Source organism: Lissotriton helveticus, chromosome 11, assembly GCF_964261635.1.
Source record: "Lissotriton helveticus chromosome 11, aLisHel1.1, whole genome shotgun sequence".
Lineage (NCBI taxonomy): Eukaryota > Metazoa > Chordata > Amphibia > Caudata > Salamandridae > Lissotriton > Lissotriton helveticus.
Window position 1 is genome coordinate 195,981,961 of NC_136072.1, and position 19,480 is coordinate 196,001,440.

At 42.7% G+C, this 19,480-nt stretch overlaps 1 protein-coding gene across 2 annotated transcripts in view; it reads right to left on the reverse strand.

Annotated features, from left to right (window-relative positions):
• Nucleotides 1–14,267, reverse strand: part of MLF1 (myeloid leukemia factor 1) — a 169,115-nt gene extending 154,848 nt beyond the window's left edge. The window contains exons 1-2 of one of the 2 annotated variants that reach the window (XM_078667082.1): nucleotides 14,048–14,267; nucleotides 7,632–7,773 (exon numbers count right to left, since the gene is read on the reverse strand). In XM_078667082.1, coding sequence (XP_078523208.1) covers nucleotides 7,632–7,773; nucleotides 14,048–14,094 — 189 coding nt within the window. In that variant the 5' untranslated portion in view covers nucleotides 14,095–14,267. The remainder of the gene's footprint in view (nucleotides 1–7,631; nucleotides 7,774–14,047) is intronic. The other variant, XM_078667081.1, reaches the window with a different exon arrangement.
• Nucleotides 14,268–19,480: the final 5,213 nt, after the last annotated feature.

Below are 19,480 nucleotides of genomic sequence, written 5' to 3' on the forward strand. Positions count from 1 at the left end.
TCCAATTGGTCTGAACGTGTGACTTTATCCTGGTCCAGTGCAACCAGATAACCCCAATTGGTGCTTTGTGCTTTTTTTTGCACTACTTTACTAAAGAATTTGAAGAAGTGTGGAGTGTGGAGAAGTGTGGCTCAATGGTTAGAGCGGCAGACCCTGATGCAGAGGTCTAGCCCGGGACGAGGGTTCAATTCCCCGCCTCGGTGGGTCTTGGGCTCAAAATTCCACGGACCTGATAATTCTCGCCTCGGTGCCTATTCCAATCATGGAGTCCCACTCTGCAACTCTGGGCAATAGCTTGCTTAATCTCCACAACGGCCCCCACAACGCTAAGGATGCCTGGCCTCCACCTTGGGGGTGCCCAGGAGTGGACACCTCACAGGGAAAGCCAGGATGGGTTCCATAGCGGTATTCGTACAAGCGCCTTGAGACCCTTGCGGGTGAGTAGTGCGCTATACAAGTATCAATTTACAATTTCAATTTACAAATTGTATATCTCGAGTTTTATTGATTGACTTTTTGTTGTTATGGTATCATATTATTTATTAACATTTACTCTCTTTTTCAAGATTGGTGTGGTATTTTTAATGTGTTTTGTTTTCACTTTATTACTATTTGAGTGTTGTAATACTACTTAACACATTGTCTCTAAATTAAGCCTGGCTGCTTTCTGCCAAGCTACCAGAGGGTTACCCACAGGTTAATTTAGTGACTACTGTGGCTCACACTGACATGGATTGTGATTATTATTTGAGTAGGGCTTCCACTCTAATAACCCAATTTCCTGCACACTCATATTGTAGAAATAATTGCAGGCATTAACAAAGATCTATTTAGAATTGGACCTCTTCACTTGAGATGCTTGAATACTATCATCATGCAAGCTTGTTTTTTTCTGGGCAGGAATTGTCACTTACAAGGATGTTGCGATTCGTATTAGGAAACAGTTTGGCCCACAGATGCCTTTAAGGCCACACACAGAAAGACTTGAGTGGGAGAAGAAACAACAAAGCTGAGCACTTTGGGCTGGAAAAGACTAATATGGATGGAGCAGTATGCAATCTAGCTGGAGCTTATTCAGTCTGGTAAAAGATAGGTTAAGAGCAATCCCAAAACAAAAATTCCCCTCATTACATAAGCAGTATTACTGATGGAAGTTATATGATCTACCCTGTTGATAGAAGTCTGGCAGTTGCATGTTCCCATGATGTATTTTTCTTAAAGTGGTTTTACATTTTGCTCAAGATAAACTTTAATTTGTGCATTGCTGGGCTTTGGACTTTCATAATTATGCCAGCGTGTTTCACCTTTTTACGCTGTTTTACACTATTTTTGAATGCATATCTACAGACGCACATTTGTGCATAGGTTCAACGGGTATGATTGTGTCACCCACATGGAGATTAACCAGTTTTTTTACCAGACATATCTTCATGATGTACTCATATATAGTCTTGTAGTATCTTCTGCAATTTGAGAGATGGTAACAGATAAGGTAGATTAACACCGGAGTCAGACATCAAGCAACTAGAAGCATGTCAAAACCTACTGCAGTTATGAAGATAGCTTTGTAATTGTCAAAACCTCAATGGATGGGTTGCCTTCCCCCAGAGACACTTCATTTGTCGATTGCCACCTTTCCTTTGACATTTACTGGAGAAAATGTGTCCCAAGAATGACCACATCGAGGCCTACTGTTCCTGGCATCTAGATTGGTTTAGCATCAATACCCTCTTGGTCGCATGGTTGAGATACTAAATACATCAAGGTCATCAATGGAGTACATTTTGAAACCTTTTAAGAGTTTTATTGCCCCTTTCAAGCACCAAGTGGTTTTCCATTCTGGTCATTTCATGCTGAGCCAGGCTCCATACAAATGTGCACAACACCGTCATGTACCACAGTTCTGGCATGATAGACCTCTTTCCATGAAGTTGTATGAGGGTGATCACTGAGCCATTGGTGCATGGCTTCTTTTTCATATTAGACTAATCATGTACTATTTGTTTCCACTGGGCTATAAACCATCTGTTGTCCACTGGTTGCCCGTCATGTTAGTTATTTAAAGGTGCACCCTTTGTTTCATTGGTCTGATAATTCAGTCAGTCAAGAACAACTCTATTTCAATTTGCAAGAACCATAAAAGTTTACAGTAAAATTATTACAATATGTAAAACAATTATAATCAATAGTTTAAAATAACAATTCATAAGATTCCATGGAAATAAAATTATTTACATACAGTAATTGAATTGGAGCAGAATGGTATTATACAATTTATAGAATTCAGAAAGGATAAGATACTAAATAAATAGTGAGTCGTTTCGGACAACGTACAATAAAACCGTTTGTTACACAGTAGCTCTTACTCATAGCGTTTTCTAATATCCCCAAACACTTTTATGTAATTGGCTACCACGATACAAATGTCAGGGGTAGCCAATGTGTACAAGAAGCTAAAACCATCAATATACGTGCAAGAGCGGATTTTCCTTAATAATGGGACTAAAAATGTTCTCCTCGCCGTCTTATATAAAGTGCAGCATAGGATAAAGTGCATAGTGCTTTGGCTCATACAGTTGTCTCACGCCAGGGTGTGAGCTTATCAGCCCACCCTCTTTGACATGGAAATGCCAACAGAAAGTGCACAGTTCGTAAACGGAAGCTGGTCAAATAAAATCTACTCTGCAGATCAGTAGTAAAAGTTAAATAATATTGCAGTGGGGCAAGGGGCATCTGCTGTTGGCCCATCTCAACTTGTTCTAGATAACGCTTGTTGGCCCTGGAGTAAAATGCCTCTTTAATAATGCTATTAGCATTTGGTGGGATACTTTCTGGGTTGTCATAAAAAGGCCTGAGTCCTGCAGTATGATATTTGTCCCTCACAAAGCGGAACCATGGTATTTTTAGAGCATTTACCAGGTTTTGTCATTCTATGATTACTTCACATGAAAACATTAATTCTTCAGAGGGCCAAAATGTTGCCAATAAAAACAAAGGGGCGCTAGCTATACGATCTTCTACAATCTCTAGTCCCAGTTAATTGAGCCGTACAAGGTTGGGGCACTATTTGGAGTCATCAATAACCTTTTGGTGAATAGGTTTTCCAATGTTTGTAGTTGGCAGCTTTTATGATGTCCCCACACCCTTGCCCCATATGTTGCGATAGAAAAACATTTTGCTTTATATAGAGTAATTAATTCTCTCACAGGCATATGTCGCAAATTATGTGCAAAACGAAATAGCCCATCTACAACCGTGTTTGTATGATGGGCTCTTGCTGTGACAAGTGGTCCCCAATTCAACCTGTTATTATATAAATTGTCCAAGTACGTGAAGTTGTCCCGCACAATAAAATCTTGTTTTTTGTGGTCTTGGGGTCACATACCATAATATATTATTTAGCAAAATTGACTTTTAGGTCGAGTGAAGACATAAAATCAATAAAATATTAAGGGGGGATTTCTAAAGGCAATTAGCTGTCATTGCCATTAACACTGTGTCATCTGCGTAAGCTAATAATGGAATGGGTTTGCTGGCAAATTTAGGAAAATCAAAATCCCTACTTAATAAAAGGGCCTCCAAACCATTTGTGTACATTAAAAACAAGAAGGGGGCTAAAATACACCCTTGTCGGACACCCTCTGTTCAGGCTATCAGATCGTTTATTTACCCTTGGGTGCTGTATCTTATGGCCACTGTGGTGTTAAAGTGTAACCTGCAGATGAGGGATACCAAAGAAAGTACTGGTGGTTTTCGAGCGGATTGAAATATACAACCCATTACGAAGAACACAAGGCAAAATTAAAAAAGGTGAAGCCCTCCATGACCTTGTTAAACAATTTTATGAAGAAAGAAATATAAGCAGAGCCAAAACGAATATTATGCAAAAGTAATACAGTTTGAAGAGGAGATTTGCCTAAAAGCTGGAAAAGTGGGGTCGCTTCGAGAATAGCCTTGATTAAAGATTATATCCATAATATGTGGAGCCCAATGTAATATAAAGCTCCCTGGGATAGACCACGTGACTTTCAGTCACATTAACTGAGGAATATGCTGTATCCACCCAATAAGCAGAAAGGGATTCTGTGGAGGTCCTGAGGAAGGTGGTACAAGCCCACCGAAACGCGCATCGACCTGGCGTGTGATCCCATATAAGTTTCTGTGGTTACTCAGTCAGAGTTGTTCTCTGTTAAACCTCATGTACAGAAGGAGTAGCTGGTTGTTAAATGTATTGTATGCAAGTGTATGGATGAGTGACTGGTGAATAGGATTTAGGTGTGGATATCTAGGTTTTTTTATTCAATTCTTGTATAGTATAAAACAGTGAAAAATGTATCATGATGATGAAATATATGTTTTTATATTTGTCCTAACTGCCTAAAATAAGTACAATGTATTTGTGAATAAAGAAATGATGGTATATAAGAAAGAAAAAAATATAATAAAAAAGTTTTTGTGATATATATACACTTTCTATGAAAAAAAGAAAATAAAATTTGATAAATATATGAACACTTGTTGTTAGCATATTTTGAAGGACATGTCATATCTACTGTGAATTAAGACACAATGGTCAAAGCATGAAAGCCACAAGGGAAATCGTTATGTTGTGTATTTGATATTTTCCCTGGCTATAAGTAAATTGAGAGGGGGTCCCCACTTTCATACTATGGGATACCAAAGCTTCTTCTACGCCCATACCTTCCATCATAGCCCACAATTTGTTCCGATTAACAGTGTCAAAGGCACTGGACAAATCCATGAAGGCCAGGTGGATAAAGCCCTTCCTGGCCTTCACATATTTGTCAATAATTAAGGACCGGTTAAGGCATTGCTCGGTCATGCCTAGTCCCCTCCTGAAGCCATATTGTATTTTGGACAAGATCCCTACGGTGGTTGAGCAGGCCTCCAAGTGGGCAAGGAGGACTTTACCTAGCCCCTTGGCTGTAGCATCAATACGCAAGATTGGCCTGTATCACGCTGGATTTCTTCTGTTGCCCTTTTTGAAAACAGGGACCATTAATGCCTCCTTCCAGGATACAGGCATGGGGCCAATGATAACTGCCTTAAAGATGTTCGTCAACAGTGTTGCCCACAAGTGAGGATTGCTTTTAAAGCGATCAAGGGACACCCCATCTGGGCCGGGTGCTTTCAAGCTGATCACCTGTGCTAACGCCTCCTCAACCTCAGATACTGTGATTGATAAACTAATTTGGGTGGCTGCAGATAGATCTACGGGCAGATCCATTATCACCTCCTCTATTCTCTTGTGCTGTGGATTAAAAATATCAGTAAAATGAGCTACCAACGCATCTCCCAAGATCAATGAGTCCATCTGTCTCACTTCTTCAGTAAAGAAGGGTGGTTGATAATTTCCAAGGTTTTTTTATCTTTTAGGGCTCCAGCTCTCTCTAGAACTTTTCAATTCTGCTTTTCTTTCCTCAATCACATGTTTATATTTGTACCTTGCAGCTTTGACTAAATCTCTATTTCGCAGAGTAGGGTGGAGTGCTCTTTTTAATTCTTTATGGGCTCTAGCACACTCAGAGTTAAACCATCAGGGCCTCCTGGGGTTCCCTATGTTAAATGCTCCTGGTCAGCCGTTTGGCCACATCGGAGCACAATAATCCGAACTCGTAGACAACGTAATACAGGTAAAATCCCCTTCCCAAAGGATACATAATGGCTGCCACTTCCCGGTAATTTGAGTAATCTCATTTTTTAGGGTTTTGACGGATAACCTGACAGTTGTTTTGAACAAAGATGTTTTGGTACCAATTCACCAATAATACTCTGACCCTAATTAAATTAGAGATCATAATTAACTGATACCAGGGTGACGAGCTTAAACAGCTGGCTTTTATAGATCCATATTTTACTGCTATGAACACCGCAATCCCTCCCTTGGCCCTCCCTGCAACTGATGGTAATGCAGGAACAACCACTGTGACCCTACTCACTTGATTAGCATGGCTTTAAGGGCTGCAAACGAACACAATTAAACCAAGATGCCCAGTACAGCATAATAAGGGGGATAATGCAGTTTCCCCTCAAACAAGTTCAGAGCCCTGATCCTGATCCTACTCATCTGTCCTACAGAAATAGTACTATACGTACGGCTCCAAATGGAAGGCCCAAGGAGAATGACCTATAGACTGCTGAACTAGAAAACCCCCAAGGCTTTATGCAGGTGTCTTGGAAACTCTGTATAAGGACTCATGACAATGACCCGGTGATGGCAGATTGAGTGGGTGTTGCGGGGCGAGTATATAGCACATGAATGACAAACTTTTATTGGTAGACTCCATATTTTTTACTGTGACCATTCTTTTATCTGCTCGTTTTTTATGCTCTTTTACTGTAATGATTTTAATTAATTGTACAGTTAATAAATAAATTCAAAATAAATGCAGGAACGCAGAAAGAACGATGCCCATCTATGGTAATTTCATCTCTGGACCAGGTCTCCTGGAGGCAAATGATCTTGAAGCCTCTGATATACCCTAGCCAGTCATTGTTCGTTATTTTGGAGCAGATTCCTGCAATATTCCATAAAATTAATTTTATGGGGAAGGGTAGAGTTTCCCTGGCCTGATGAACCCCCGGATGTGTTAGTGGATGCATAAGGTATAGCACACACTGGGGGCGTAGGCCCTTCAGCCGCAGGTTCTACATCAAGGGCGCTCCATAAATTGTTACATGTCTGTGCCGCACCACCCCCCTCCGATAATTCACTTTTCTTACTTTATTGATGCATAGCACGATATGCATGGTTCTTTCGCAATCTGAACTAAGCTCTGATGTTTAAAAGCCCTGGATGGATGTACTAGCGAATTGGCACAGCCTGGCATGAAAAACACCTACAGATTTGTCCAAGATTTTTCCCAGCAAATGCAGGTTAAATTAAGAGTTTTGACAAAGGCTAGAAATACACTGTTGCTGAAGTGGTTTTCTCCAAATTATCCAAATTGTCACCTGGAATAGCAAGGCCTCAGAAACAGCTGCTCCCATGACACGTTGCATGAACAACCTCTTCATGCATCTTTTGCTGCTACACAGGAGTTCTCTAAACTTACCAGCCATGGTGGGTATAGGGATACGGGGACCTCTTGAATGCCAGCATTTAGATCCATGTGGAAGGTTCACAATGAGCTATAGGACAGGATGCTCTGACCTAATGGTACCTTGGGCGCCAGCATTATCAGCTGTAAGGTATCCGATTCCCCAGTCTACTCCCTTTCCCCAATCCTCCGCACCATTGTATTTCTGCTAAGCTCAGAAGTCGGACAGGGGTTAATCAGGAAACGTAACTGGGCCAGTAACAAAGTCACATTGAGACTACATCACACCCTGGATAGGTGACTTCTGGATGATAAACATGAAGCCACTTTGCACATGAATATGTGTATATTGTAGCCAATGGTGGACAGTTAAAGGGGTCCATTTTCCTCATACAGTTTTTTGAAAAAAAGGCTAACCAAGTGTACATGATTCAGGAAACATTAATGGTTCAAAATATACAACTATATTAAAAGCTGTAACCACAATCTAATACATATTATCACTGAACATGTCAAGCTTTTTCAGCAAAGTACTGGTTTGTAACAGATTTTAAAAAAGAAGCAACCAACCGTCGGATTGTCCCTCTTGGCCACTCGACGATCTGAACGTTCTCCAGCACCTGCTATTGAGCGAAACGGATCCAGTCCAAATGGTGCAGAAAAGCTTCTCATCATGCGATGTACATGTTCACGATGTGAACAAAAATGGTCTCTTTGGGTATGAGAATAATAGAGAAAAAAATACTGTCAACAAGACTGTGCACAAAACAATGTTAAATAAAAAAAATCCATCTAACTGAGATAAGTGAATTTAATGCATATTTAAACAACAAACTGCCAGGTATTACAGTTTGGCATTGAACATCTGTTTCCTCTTTCGTCCGTAGAAAATCTTTAGCAGCCTAATGATTGTTACACGTCATTACAAGAAAAAAAGTTCCATTTTACATTCTAGAAAAGAGGACAACAGAAAGTCACATTAGCATGGGCTCACACCATAGATCATTCTTGTAGCCTAGTGAAAAGTGCTTGCATATTATCGTTGGTAAGCAATTGAAGGAAACCTCAGCTATAAGATAAGAAACGAGTCCGAAATTATGTGACTCGAATGAAAATCAGCATATTAAGGAGTCAAAAATTACTTGTTTTAGGACAGCAAAGGGAGTTGCTCTACTGTTAGCTAAAGGGTTTATTGATTGAAAAGATTAAACTAATTAAATCAGCGCTTAGAAGACATACAAATACGACACATAGTGCTTAAAACACTCAACTAAACAAACAACTCCATACACCTTTAACTGTTACAATGCATGTGTGAAAAACTGGAGGGTCAAGCATCCCCATCTGCGTGTTTATCTGCTTCTAATTTTTATAATCGAGTTATGGCGGAGCCAATATTCCTTCTTGTCCAAAAAACCCATGTCACTATGCCATAGGCATGTCGTATACCGCACAAAAGAGTTCGAGATTTGGTTGGGTAGTGGTGTTTACCTAAAGTGACACCCCTTTTGATGTGGGTGGCTAATGTCCACATGGCCAGGCTATACCAGCCAGTTGGTGGCACCGTATTCTGTAACTGGGGGTGAAGGCTCGTTTTGTCTGTAACCCAGTAAGTAGACAGTCTACTGGCCCTCCCGGGAAAATGCGAGAAATAGGTCACAACTGGACCCCTTTATTCACCCTTACTCAATCTGTAGCATGTATGAGACTTTTGTGAAACATTGGAGGAGCTGTACATGTGTTAGATCCCTCTGTATCAATGGAATGCCTCAGCATATATCAATGGAATGCCTCAGCTCTATGCTGTAGTATGAGAAGGAGCGTTCTGTCTTCCTTCACACTGCATGCCCCACTTGTGCTGCTCTTGTTAATTCAGCTCTTCCTCTAGAGTCTAGGGTGTTTTGTACAGCAAAGTGCAAGTATTTGGCTTCCAATACTCATCATGAAGCAGGTGAAAAGGCACACCTCTTGTGGTTCAGTGGACTGAGTTAAGACAGTTCCAATAGACTGGGACATAATGTGGCTTGATCAAAACCAACCAAAGGCAAGATGCGGCTGTGCACCTCCTAGAGAGAAGAAAGGCTAGTTGCTCCTTTGCTGCATCCTGTGCTTAGTGCTGGGGGCAAAAAAAATGGGTTCAATAGAAAAAAACGTAAAGTTTCATCTGAAAGCCACAATATGGCAACTTAAATATAAATTGTGGTTTGAGCTCACTATTTCCCTTAAAAGATTTTCAGGAAATTTTAATTTGGCTGGTCAGTTTGGTAGGCTAACTCGGCACCAGTGACCGCATCGTGGCTGGTGGCACCGCTCGTATGCACCGCAACCTGCCAGCACCGGATCGAGCACCGCCTCACCCTGCACCACAAGCCTTGGTCTCACCGGCGCCGTCTGGACGATCGTCACCGAGCCACTGCCTGTACCGCATCAAGAGGGCACCAAATCCTGCACCGCTTCCATTTTGCAATGCAACCGGCTCGCACCAACGTGCCAGCCACAACAAGAAAGGTACTGTTACAGAGTCTGTCCACGCTTTAGCTGGCCCGTACCGACGCGGTCGGCTGGAACTGTTAGACTCTGTTGTTTTCAGCATCGCGGGAGCCCCAGACGGAGCTACCGACTCGTATGAACTGTGTTTGTGAGGTATTTCTGAAATTTTAAGGATATCTTGCACAGCATAAATTTTTAAAGTACAGTATGTTGGATTTTCATCTTTTTCATCTTGTTTTGGATATATAAAAATATTGGATATATTTCTAAACTGGTGAGGTGTCCTTTTTGTAGTGTTTTCACTGTATTACTGTTGGTTATGTGCAAATGCTTTACACGCTGCTTCTGAGATAGGCCTGACTGCTCAAGCCAAGCTACCAAGGGGCTATTTTAGGAGTGTAACTCCCTTACCCTGTCTAGGAAGAAGGGTCCCTGCTTGGACAAAGGTGCAAACCCTTGAAAACTAGTGACCCCCATTACTAACAATGACGTTTTAGTTTCATTAGCTACCCCCATCACGGCCCTACCTATTTTTTTTAGATGAACTGATCACTTTTGGCTCTGCATCGGGATTCCGAGTCAATTTCAGTAAATCCCAGGCCCCATACCTTATTGATACTGGCTTAACTTAAGGATCTAACTATAAACAAAACATAAGCTTTGGAAACATAAAAAGAACTACAGAGGTACCAAATGCACTTTAAAATCAGGAAGTAGCGACAAACAATTCCATTCATAAGCAGTCAAAATGACAAGGAACAGAGTGGCCAAAAACATATTGCAAACCTCTAGAACTGACAAGCTGCTATAGTCAATCCAACCTCACAACTTGAAACCTAATCAAAATGTCACCATGTGTAAAGTGATAGTGCAAGACTGACACCTGATGGCTTTAGTTGCCTACCACAAAGAAGTTCTTTTGATTGGAAGGAAAATTCGTGAGAGACTGCTGAGTTACCTTGAGATCATTGGAGTTTTAGCTGATGTTTATGATGAATATTCTTTAATAGCTTGCATGTGAAAAAAATCAAGAGAATGTTTGAAGCAGATGAATGGTTTCTGCAGGCCACCTTGACAGAAGTCAATATGGAGCCCAAAAGGACGCACCATCACTGGTCAGGAAGGAAGGAGCTAAACAAGTATACCTGCGTGTGGAGGGGGTAGACAGTGTCTGCTGCGAAGTAATTTGTGTGATCTAAAAGAGGAGAGGTAAATGAGGGAGTGTATGAAAGACATTTCTCTATTTTAATCTTAAAGAAGATGAAGCAAAGGGGACTAAGATGGCAGTGTAAAGGTAAGATCTCCTTTCCACTTCTAAAGAGCAGAACCTGCTCCGGACTTTGGTCCACAGTGATTTCATATGCGCTACAGACTTTCCAGTTAAGAATTCTGGGAAAAGCCTATAACTAAGAGACACTTCAAGAGGCCCAAGTGTGAATGACTTCACACCAGTTCACACTTTTCAATGCAGCTGCTGTACTGACTGACAGTCTGCCAGTTCAGGGTAGGTGTAAGACATCTATGGAGGAGATGTTCCCTGGCGAGGAAGCAAGATGGTAATGCTATCTTGGGTTTGAATGCAAGCCAAAAGAACTGGTATGAAAACTGTTGATGATCTGTGTATTCCCCTAAGTATGTGAGGTATGGATTTGCACAATATTCCTGACAGCTGTGGAGAGTAAATATGTTCTACTGCATGAGCTGTGCTACACAAGAGGCAGAGTAATGTCTAAATTAACTAAAGAGTAGTGTACTGTTCTTTAACAGAGCTGAACTTCTAAACAGGGTTTCTGGACCCTCATATCTAGGAGAAGCAATAGGTATATATGATGATCTTTTTTATTTATCAAGCAATAAACGTGTACTCTCAACCAGAAATTAGCACTCTCCTTTACACGCGAGAGTCCAGATGGAAAATGTGCCTGAGCGTGCAGAGATTTTGCCAAACAGGTAATAAAAAAGGGCTACATTGACACTTACCATTAAAGGCATGATAGTTCATTACAATACCAATACGACTGTCAGGCTTCAGGCCACATCTAGAATTATGCCAAAAAGGTGTTAACCTAGATTCACAACTTTGCTTCCCGATAAGAGATGCTTTAAAGCTACTAAAATTCCTTTATTATTATTGGGAGTTTCGAGAGCCTGCTTTTACGTCGCACGACCATGGGGATCAGTTACAATATGTGGTGCAATGAGTGAAGGCCCAAAAGAAAAAACAGACTAATGGTTCAGTGGTACAGATCCTCTGTAAGATCTAAAAATTTGGGAACTCCATGTCTCAATAGCGACTTTACTTATTAAACAGGAAACATGGTGATGCTCTAGAACCATCTTCTTGATCCTTTGCCCCCACACCTGGCCATGCTGTTGGGAAACAGCATTTTCAAGGTCCACCTAAAGAAATAGGGCCAGATGTAGGTAATTCTGATTTACCTACTCTAAAATACCGAATCATACCGATTCGGTATTTAAGAGTAGGTAAATTGGAAGTAGGCAGATGTAGGTAATTTTTCTTTCACAATTACCGATTCTGTAAGATTCGGTATTTACTGATTCGGTAAATACCGAATCGGAATTTCCCATTGATTCCTATGGGCCTTGAAGCCCATAGGAATCAAGGGGAAATACCGATTTGGTATTTACCGAATCGGTAAATACCGAATCCTGGCAGGGGGAACGGGGTGTCACTTTGACACCCTGTAGCACCCCAATTGCAGGCTCGTGTGCCATGTGGCACACATACATGCCCTAAGGGCATGTTTGTGTGTCACATGGCATAGGTGTACATGCACAGATGTGCATGTACACTGGAATTCGGTATTTTACCTCCCAATAGGACTCTTTGAAGTGCCAGCTACATCTGGATTTACCGAATCGGTAAATATACCGATTCGGTATTTTACCGAATCGTTAAATTTACCGATTCAGTAAAAATTAGGCCCCCTACATTAGAAAACCCTAATACCGGTCAGTAACGACCGAATTCGGCCGTTACCGACCGGTATTAGGGCTCCTACATCTAGCCCATAGTAATGTGAACATGGAAAAAAGTAGAGACATATCGGGCGAAAATATATAACGAGATCACAGAATTCTGGACTTAGAGGTATGTCCTGAGTGGGAACAATAAAGTATTTCCCATTGAATACCTGAACAGCCGTTACAGTTCACATTTACTGGCATAAGCTGCTACTACAAACTGAAGAATTCTGAATATTTTTAAAAATTTAGGGTTGACACACTTGAGAAAGCATGTCATACAACTGTTCCAGGTAAGTCAATTTCAACATAAAATAAGGAGGGATCTCATACACAGATGAGTAAATAATCTATCATGTTAATACGTATGGTGCTCCACTCTCCCATGAGACTAGGTCGCTTTTATAAATGACCCCCCCCCCAAATACACCAAAATAAAAAAAAAATTGTTGTGGTGCTGAATGAAAGTGATGCCTCTTCGGGTTGATGTGGCAATATGTCTGGCTAAAATATCAGAATGGCCACTACTATTCATAGTACAGTTGGAGATATTACTGAAAAAATAATTCAACTAAGACTGAAACGTGGCAGTTTATGTAATATGTGGGTCAACTCATTGTTAGTAGCGGAATGCTAAAAAGCACGCCCATCTAAAGGCTGAGCAGTTGTGCCACATTACAAACTGGACAATAGCAGAAACATTTTTGAGTGTGGAAAGAAATGTAGCAATCAAGGAACAACTGTCTAATAACTGAAGGTGGTATGAGCTGCATTGTGGGTCTTTAGTATTTGACGACACCGTGGTGATAATCTACATATACCTACCAAACATAACAAAATCTATAAAATCTAAAAGTGATAGATACACTGGGAAGCCACAGGTAGCTCACTAGTGGATACACACAATACGTATGTAGGTATGCATGCGGTATTATTGCAGCAGCCGCAACACCAGATAAACAGTAGATAGTGAATCTGTTCAGTCATGCTTGTTGGTACGGCCTCAATGAAATGTTAAAGTAAGAGCTCACTACATGTAACATTACAAGAAATTATAAATTCTTCCCTCTAACGAGCTACATGAATGTCGACTGATCACAGCACTTCATTGTTACACATTTCCTTACAGCAGCTTTGGATGTGTTGAGGGCTGGAGCCTCTTGATAGCTAGTTTCTGAAAATGCAGCAAGTTAAATGACTTTCTTTGTAAAGAGAGACAGTTTGGTTTGCACAGATTTTAAAGCAATTCGCCGTCTTCTCAGCTGGCCGGAATGGTAGAATGCAAACGAAAATAAGTTTCTAATATATGGCTCAGTAAGAAAATAAACCTGTGAATGTAACTACGAACTCTTTTCTGGATTATTCGACTTGGGTGCCTCTTCGAATTGCTTAATTCGGTGAGAGCTTCTAGTGCCCCTTCTGTTGGACACCAGACAAACTGATTAGGCCTGACCCTGAGCACGGGGGGGGGGGGGGGGTCCCACAGAATATCTCCAGATAGCGATACTCACGAGAAGAAAGGGTCTTCCTCAAACTCGTGGAGATGGCGACCGAACATGGCTGCAGGATGCCTTGCTGAGCTACAGGTAACCACGTTCCGTTTTCTCTCCAAGGCCCTTCGGCCCCACCTTTCGGAATTAGGCCACTGACAACACCTCTTTCGCCGTCTGGGCGCAATAAACCGTCCTTCCCCTGCGATGTCCTGGTCCTCTTTGAGCCTTATCGCCACCAGCCCACATGTCAGAGCTGTCAAATCACGTGACACTGGCTGACGCTTTCCATTGGACGACGCGGTAGCAACGCCAGAAAGTTCCCGAGGGTCCGCGGCATGGAGAGCCGTAGCCATGGCAACCCGTGTAAACACAATACTGCCCGGGCTAACTTAAGCCTGGTAACCTGAGAGCGGGCAGGCGCGCGCTGCCCCCGGCCCGCTATTATAAAGTGACGACCGGGCCACGTGCCAGGGCCCACGGCGCAGAATACCCCCGAGAACCGGGGCTCGGCACTTATTTCGAGAACTGTCTTAATATGCTTTATATATAGAGCAGCTGCACCAGCGCTGCATGCTGGACCAATAGCGTCGAGTGACAGTTTAGTTGTCACGTCACGAAAATAAAATGTGCTTGCTGTGTTTAAGCACGCGTGAGAGTGTGTTTTTTTCAGACACGTGCCCGTTTTCAGACGTAGTCCACCGACATTGGAGGGAAACGAGGAGGAGAATGTTGCCTGTCAACGCAGTTTGTCGCTGCTGGACGGCAAGCCATTGAACGAGCCTTGACCTTTAATGCTAACAGGTGTGTTCAGATGTTATTATTCACATTGTGCAATACGTCTGTGGGAGGCTCCAGTTTTAGGTGGAGAACATTTCCAGAAAAATCACTTCTATCCACCCACGAAATTTAATTCTGCCTACCACCCACTCACGAGCCAGAAAAAATCAAGCATTGCATGCAATCGGTCTCGCCTATGGGAACTTATATGTATTTAGCTATGCAGCACATTAGCCTGGGTGCTGAAACATCAACTGTTCTTTAACATGGAGGGAAAGTAAACTCCAAACTGCGTGACACGTCAGGTATGGGAACACATGGAGAGAAATATTGCCTTTCAGCGGGAAATGGTATGGTCCAAAGCTCTGTTTTTAATATAAAATAAGGGCCTTTGGTGGTCATATCACTGAAAATACAAGATTTGACAAAAATATTATTGTCTACGGGTGCTCAAGACATTTTCTTTAGACTGGAATCTAGAGAATGCTAAAGTGATTCTGGTATTTTACTGACCTCTACTGGTCGTTTTCTTTCAAGACGGTTAAATAAAGGCAGTTCAACAGAAAAAAGTCCCTAAGCGGAAGCAGACAAGTCCTAGGGTGATCTCCAGAGCCCCCAGGGGTCAGTGAGACATTCCCAGGGGGTCCGCAGGACTCGAGTGCCTGTGGTCGTAGTGAAAAATGAAACGCCCATGCGTCCTCACAGCACACAGGAACTGTGAATGTTGGCACAGGGGCAGCGAGACCACAACAATACAATCGGGAGGCGGGGGCAGCGAATGGGCAAAGTGCAATTAGGGCAGGGCCGCAGGGGGCACAGCGGCTGGGGAAACGAGCGGAACAGAAGGCAAAAGGGGCACAAAAACAAGGAAAAAATGAGTGGCACAGAAGGGCACAAAAAAACGAGTGGAGCAATGGGTCGAAGGGCACAAAAAACGAGGGGAAAACTAGTGGAACAGAAGGCAGAAGGGCACAAACAATGAGGGGGAAACGAGTGGAACAGAGGACAGAAAGGCACAAAAAGCTAGTGGAACAGAGGGCAGAAGGGCACAAAGAACCAGGGAAAATCGAGTGGAACAGAGGACAGAAAGGCACAGAAAACAAGTGGAACACAGGGCAGAAGGGCACAAAAAACGAGGGGACAATGAGTGGAACAGAGGGCAGAAAGGCACAAAAACAAGTGGAACAGAGGGCAGAAGGGCACAAAAAACAAGGGGACAATGAGTGGAACAGAGGGCAGAAAGGCACAAAAAACGAGTGGAACAGAGGGCAGAAGGGCACAAAAAACGAGAGAAAAACAAGTGGAACAGAGGGCAGAAAGGCACAAAAAACAAGTGGAACAGAGGGTAGAAGGGCACAAAAAACGAAGGAAAAACGAGTGGAACAGAGGGCAGAAAGGCACAAAAACGAGTGGAACAGAGGGCAGAAAGGCACAAAAACGAGTTGAACAGAGTGCGGAAGGGCACAAAAAACGAGTTAAACGGTGGGCAGAAGGGCACAAAAAACGAGGGGAAAACGAGTGGAACAGAGGGCAGAAAGGCACAAAAAACGAGTGGAAGAGAGGGCAGAAGGGCACAAAAAATTAGGGAAAATCGAGTGGTACAGATGGCAGAAAGGCACAAAAAACAAGTGAAATAGAGGGCAGAAAGGCACAAAAAACGAGTGCAACAAAAGGCAAAAGGGGCACAAAAACGAGGGGAAAACTAGTGGCACAGAGGGCAGACGGGCACAAAAAATGAATGGCACAGAGGCAAAATACAGAATACAGAAATATAGGGGCAGCTAAGAAGAGAAGGCAGAATGGGCAGAGAGGCATGGGGGCAGCGAGGGGAAGAGAAGGGAAAACCGGGCAGAGACACAGGGCAGCGAGGGGTACAGAAGGAAAGACCGGGCAAAGAGAGCACGGGGACAGCGAGGGGAACAGAGGGAAGAAAAAGGGGCAAGGACCACGTACAGGCAGCGGGGGAAGACAGACAACAGCAGTCACAGACACAACAATGAAAATACAGGCAATACAATAAAAGCAATAAAACGTTGAAAGGCACATGGGTATAGGTTACCGTTACTTGGCAGGCAGGTAAAAATAGATGCAGCCAGGATCAGCAGTAGGATTTTCGTGCTGCTGTCTGATTGCTCACTTTCCACAAGCCCTTGGGTACCACTAAATAGTACACTGCTGTATGCATACATGTCCATGCCAATAGACCCTATTCAGGCTGTCTCCCTCTTGAAATTGCCTCTGCTTCAAAAGGCGTTTTTAAAAAGAAATTTAAATTGTACAAATTGCTTGGGGGTCCCCGGCTTCCAGTAGTGATTCAGTGGGGGTCCTCAGGAGTCAAAAGTTTGGGAACCACTGTTGTATTGTTTTGTAATTGCATTTATATAGCGCTTACTACCCCTGACGAGGTGTCAAAGTGCTTTTTTGGCGAGTAGCATGTTACTCCAGAACCCATAAAGGATTAGTGTTGAATTAGTGTAGTGAAATATGAAAGTAATTTGAGTGGTGGGTAGGTTAGTCATTTATTTGAATTCAGAAGGATAGCAAAGGGGTAGAAGAGGGAAAAAGGTTTGCATTTATATAGCGTTTGTTACCCCTGATGAGGTGTTGAAGCGCTTTTTCGGCGAGTAGCACGCTACTCTGGAACCCATAAAGGATTATTGGTGAATTAGTATAGTGAAATATGAAATTTGAGGAGTGGACATGTTAGCCTGTTAATTTGATTGAAAAGGATAGTGGAGGGATAGAAGAGTGAAGGATTTAAAAAATTTTTTGATTTTTGTTTTTGTTTTGGAGGTCATAGCAGTAGGAGCAGGCTTGGGATGAGTAAAAAGGGATGCAGAGGGGACGAGTCATAGGGTAGAGTTTAGAAAGTCTTGTTTTGGGGGATCGGTAGAGTGAAAGAGGTTGTAAGAGGACGCAAGGAGAGGTAGAGGTGGGAGAGTCTAGAAAGGGTTCTTTTGGGGATCATTGTAGTGGTATGGGATGAATGAGAGAGTGGATGTAGAGGATATATTGATAGAGGTATAGGGTGAGAAATAGGGTAGTGCATTGGAAAGAGAAGTAGAAAGAGGTTTGAGATGCGTCAGAGAGTTGAGGTAGAATATATATTGAGAGAGGTATAGGGTGAGAAACAGGATAGTGAATTGGATATGCTGAATTAGAAGAAAGTAATAAATATATAGATCAATAAGTACATGGAAAGTATATAGATGCATAAAGGAAGTAAGTATAAGTAGATTAAAGATATTGATAGAGGTATAGGGTCAGAAATAGGGTAGTGCATTGTGTTAGAACTGGGGGTCCCTAGTTGGCTGAGGTAGGTACCTTAGTCCAAATAGTAGCCCTTGCTTCTAATCAGGGAACGGAGGGACACCCTTTTAGATAACCCCTTCTCACACTCCTGTAGCTTGGGACGAACAGCCAGGCTTATCTCTAGGGCAATGGGTAAAGTATTTGCAACCACATTTCCAGTAACACATTGATAACACCACAAATGGACACCACACCGGTTTTTATAAAAATAGGGGTATCTTTATCAAAAGGAATACGATGAGAACAAATGATAGAAATCCAACATATGCATATTCGTAATATTTCACTTTGACAGTTATTAGGCCAGCAATCACTTATAGGTTCTTGCTGTATTAATGAGCAGTTCACAGTGATCTCCTCCAGTCCTAATGCAATGCTATGCAGTTAGTAATGCAGTTCAAAAGGTAGTAATAACACAGTCCTTAATGCACGTACCAATGCAGTTTGTAACACAGTTAATGCAGGTCGCAATGCAAGAATAATGTGATTCGTAATGCAAGAATAATGCAAGAATAAGGCAGTTCGTAATGCAAAAATCAGGCAGTTCGTAATGCAAAAATAATGCGATTCGTAATGCAAGAATCAGGCAGTTCGTAATGCAAGAATCAGGCAGTTTGTAATGCAAGAATAATGCAATTCGTAATGCAAGAATCAGGCAGTTTGGAATGCAAGAATAATGCAATTCGTAATGCAAGAATCAAGCAGTTCGGAATGCAAGAAATAATGCTGTACGCCAATTTGCGCGGTCAACTTGGGTCCCCACTAGGTCCCAACAACAGAGACAACGGTCATACGCTTAAAAGGGTGACCCCAGTACTGCTGGGCAGGCATGGGCCGCTCGGAGACTCTGTGCGTCTAACGTGGTGCAGCGGGAGAGAGCTCGGAGCACTCCTGTACTCCTCCTGCAAGCCTCCCCAGCCCACACACGCATGGGTCTCCCGACCGGAGTCCAAGCCTGACCTCGTGGAGTGTGTTGCGTCGCCCTCTCTCTCTCCCCACTCGCCGGACATCCTGCTGGGGGGCCCCGATGACGTTGCAGCTCCGGTGTTAGGCGACGCTGTAGCCGGACGGGTTATGGCACTCCCTTCTCCTTCATTGACGATCTTGGGTAGATTCCTCATGGTGAACAATGATCACGATCCCTTTCACCTTGCAGCTCTCTTAGCTTCAAGAATTCCTTTAGCACGTTGCCGGTTGGGGCGGCGGCAGTGATCCTCACTCACAGCTCTAATTACGATGACAGCGCGGGCCACAAACAGCAATACAGCATCGTGGACGAAGTTTCACGCTGCGGGGGCAATGCGATCACGGGGCACCTCGTAAACAGTACCACGGACCACACAGCAGTCTTCCAGAAATCCT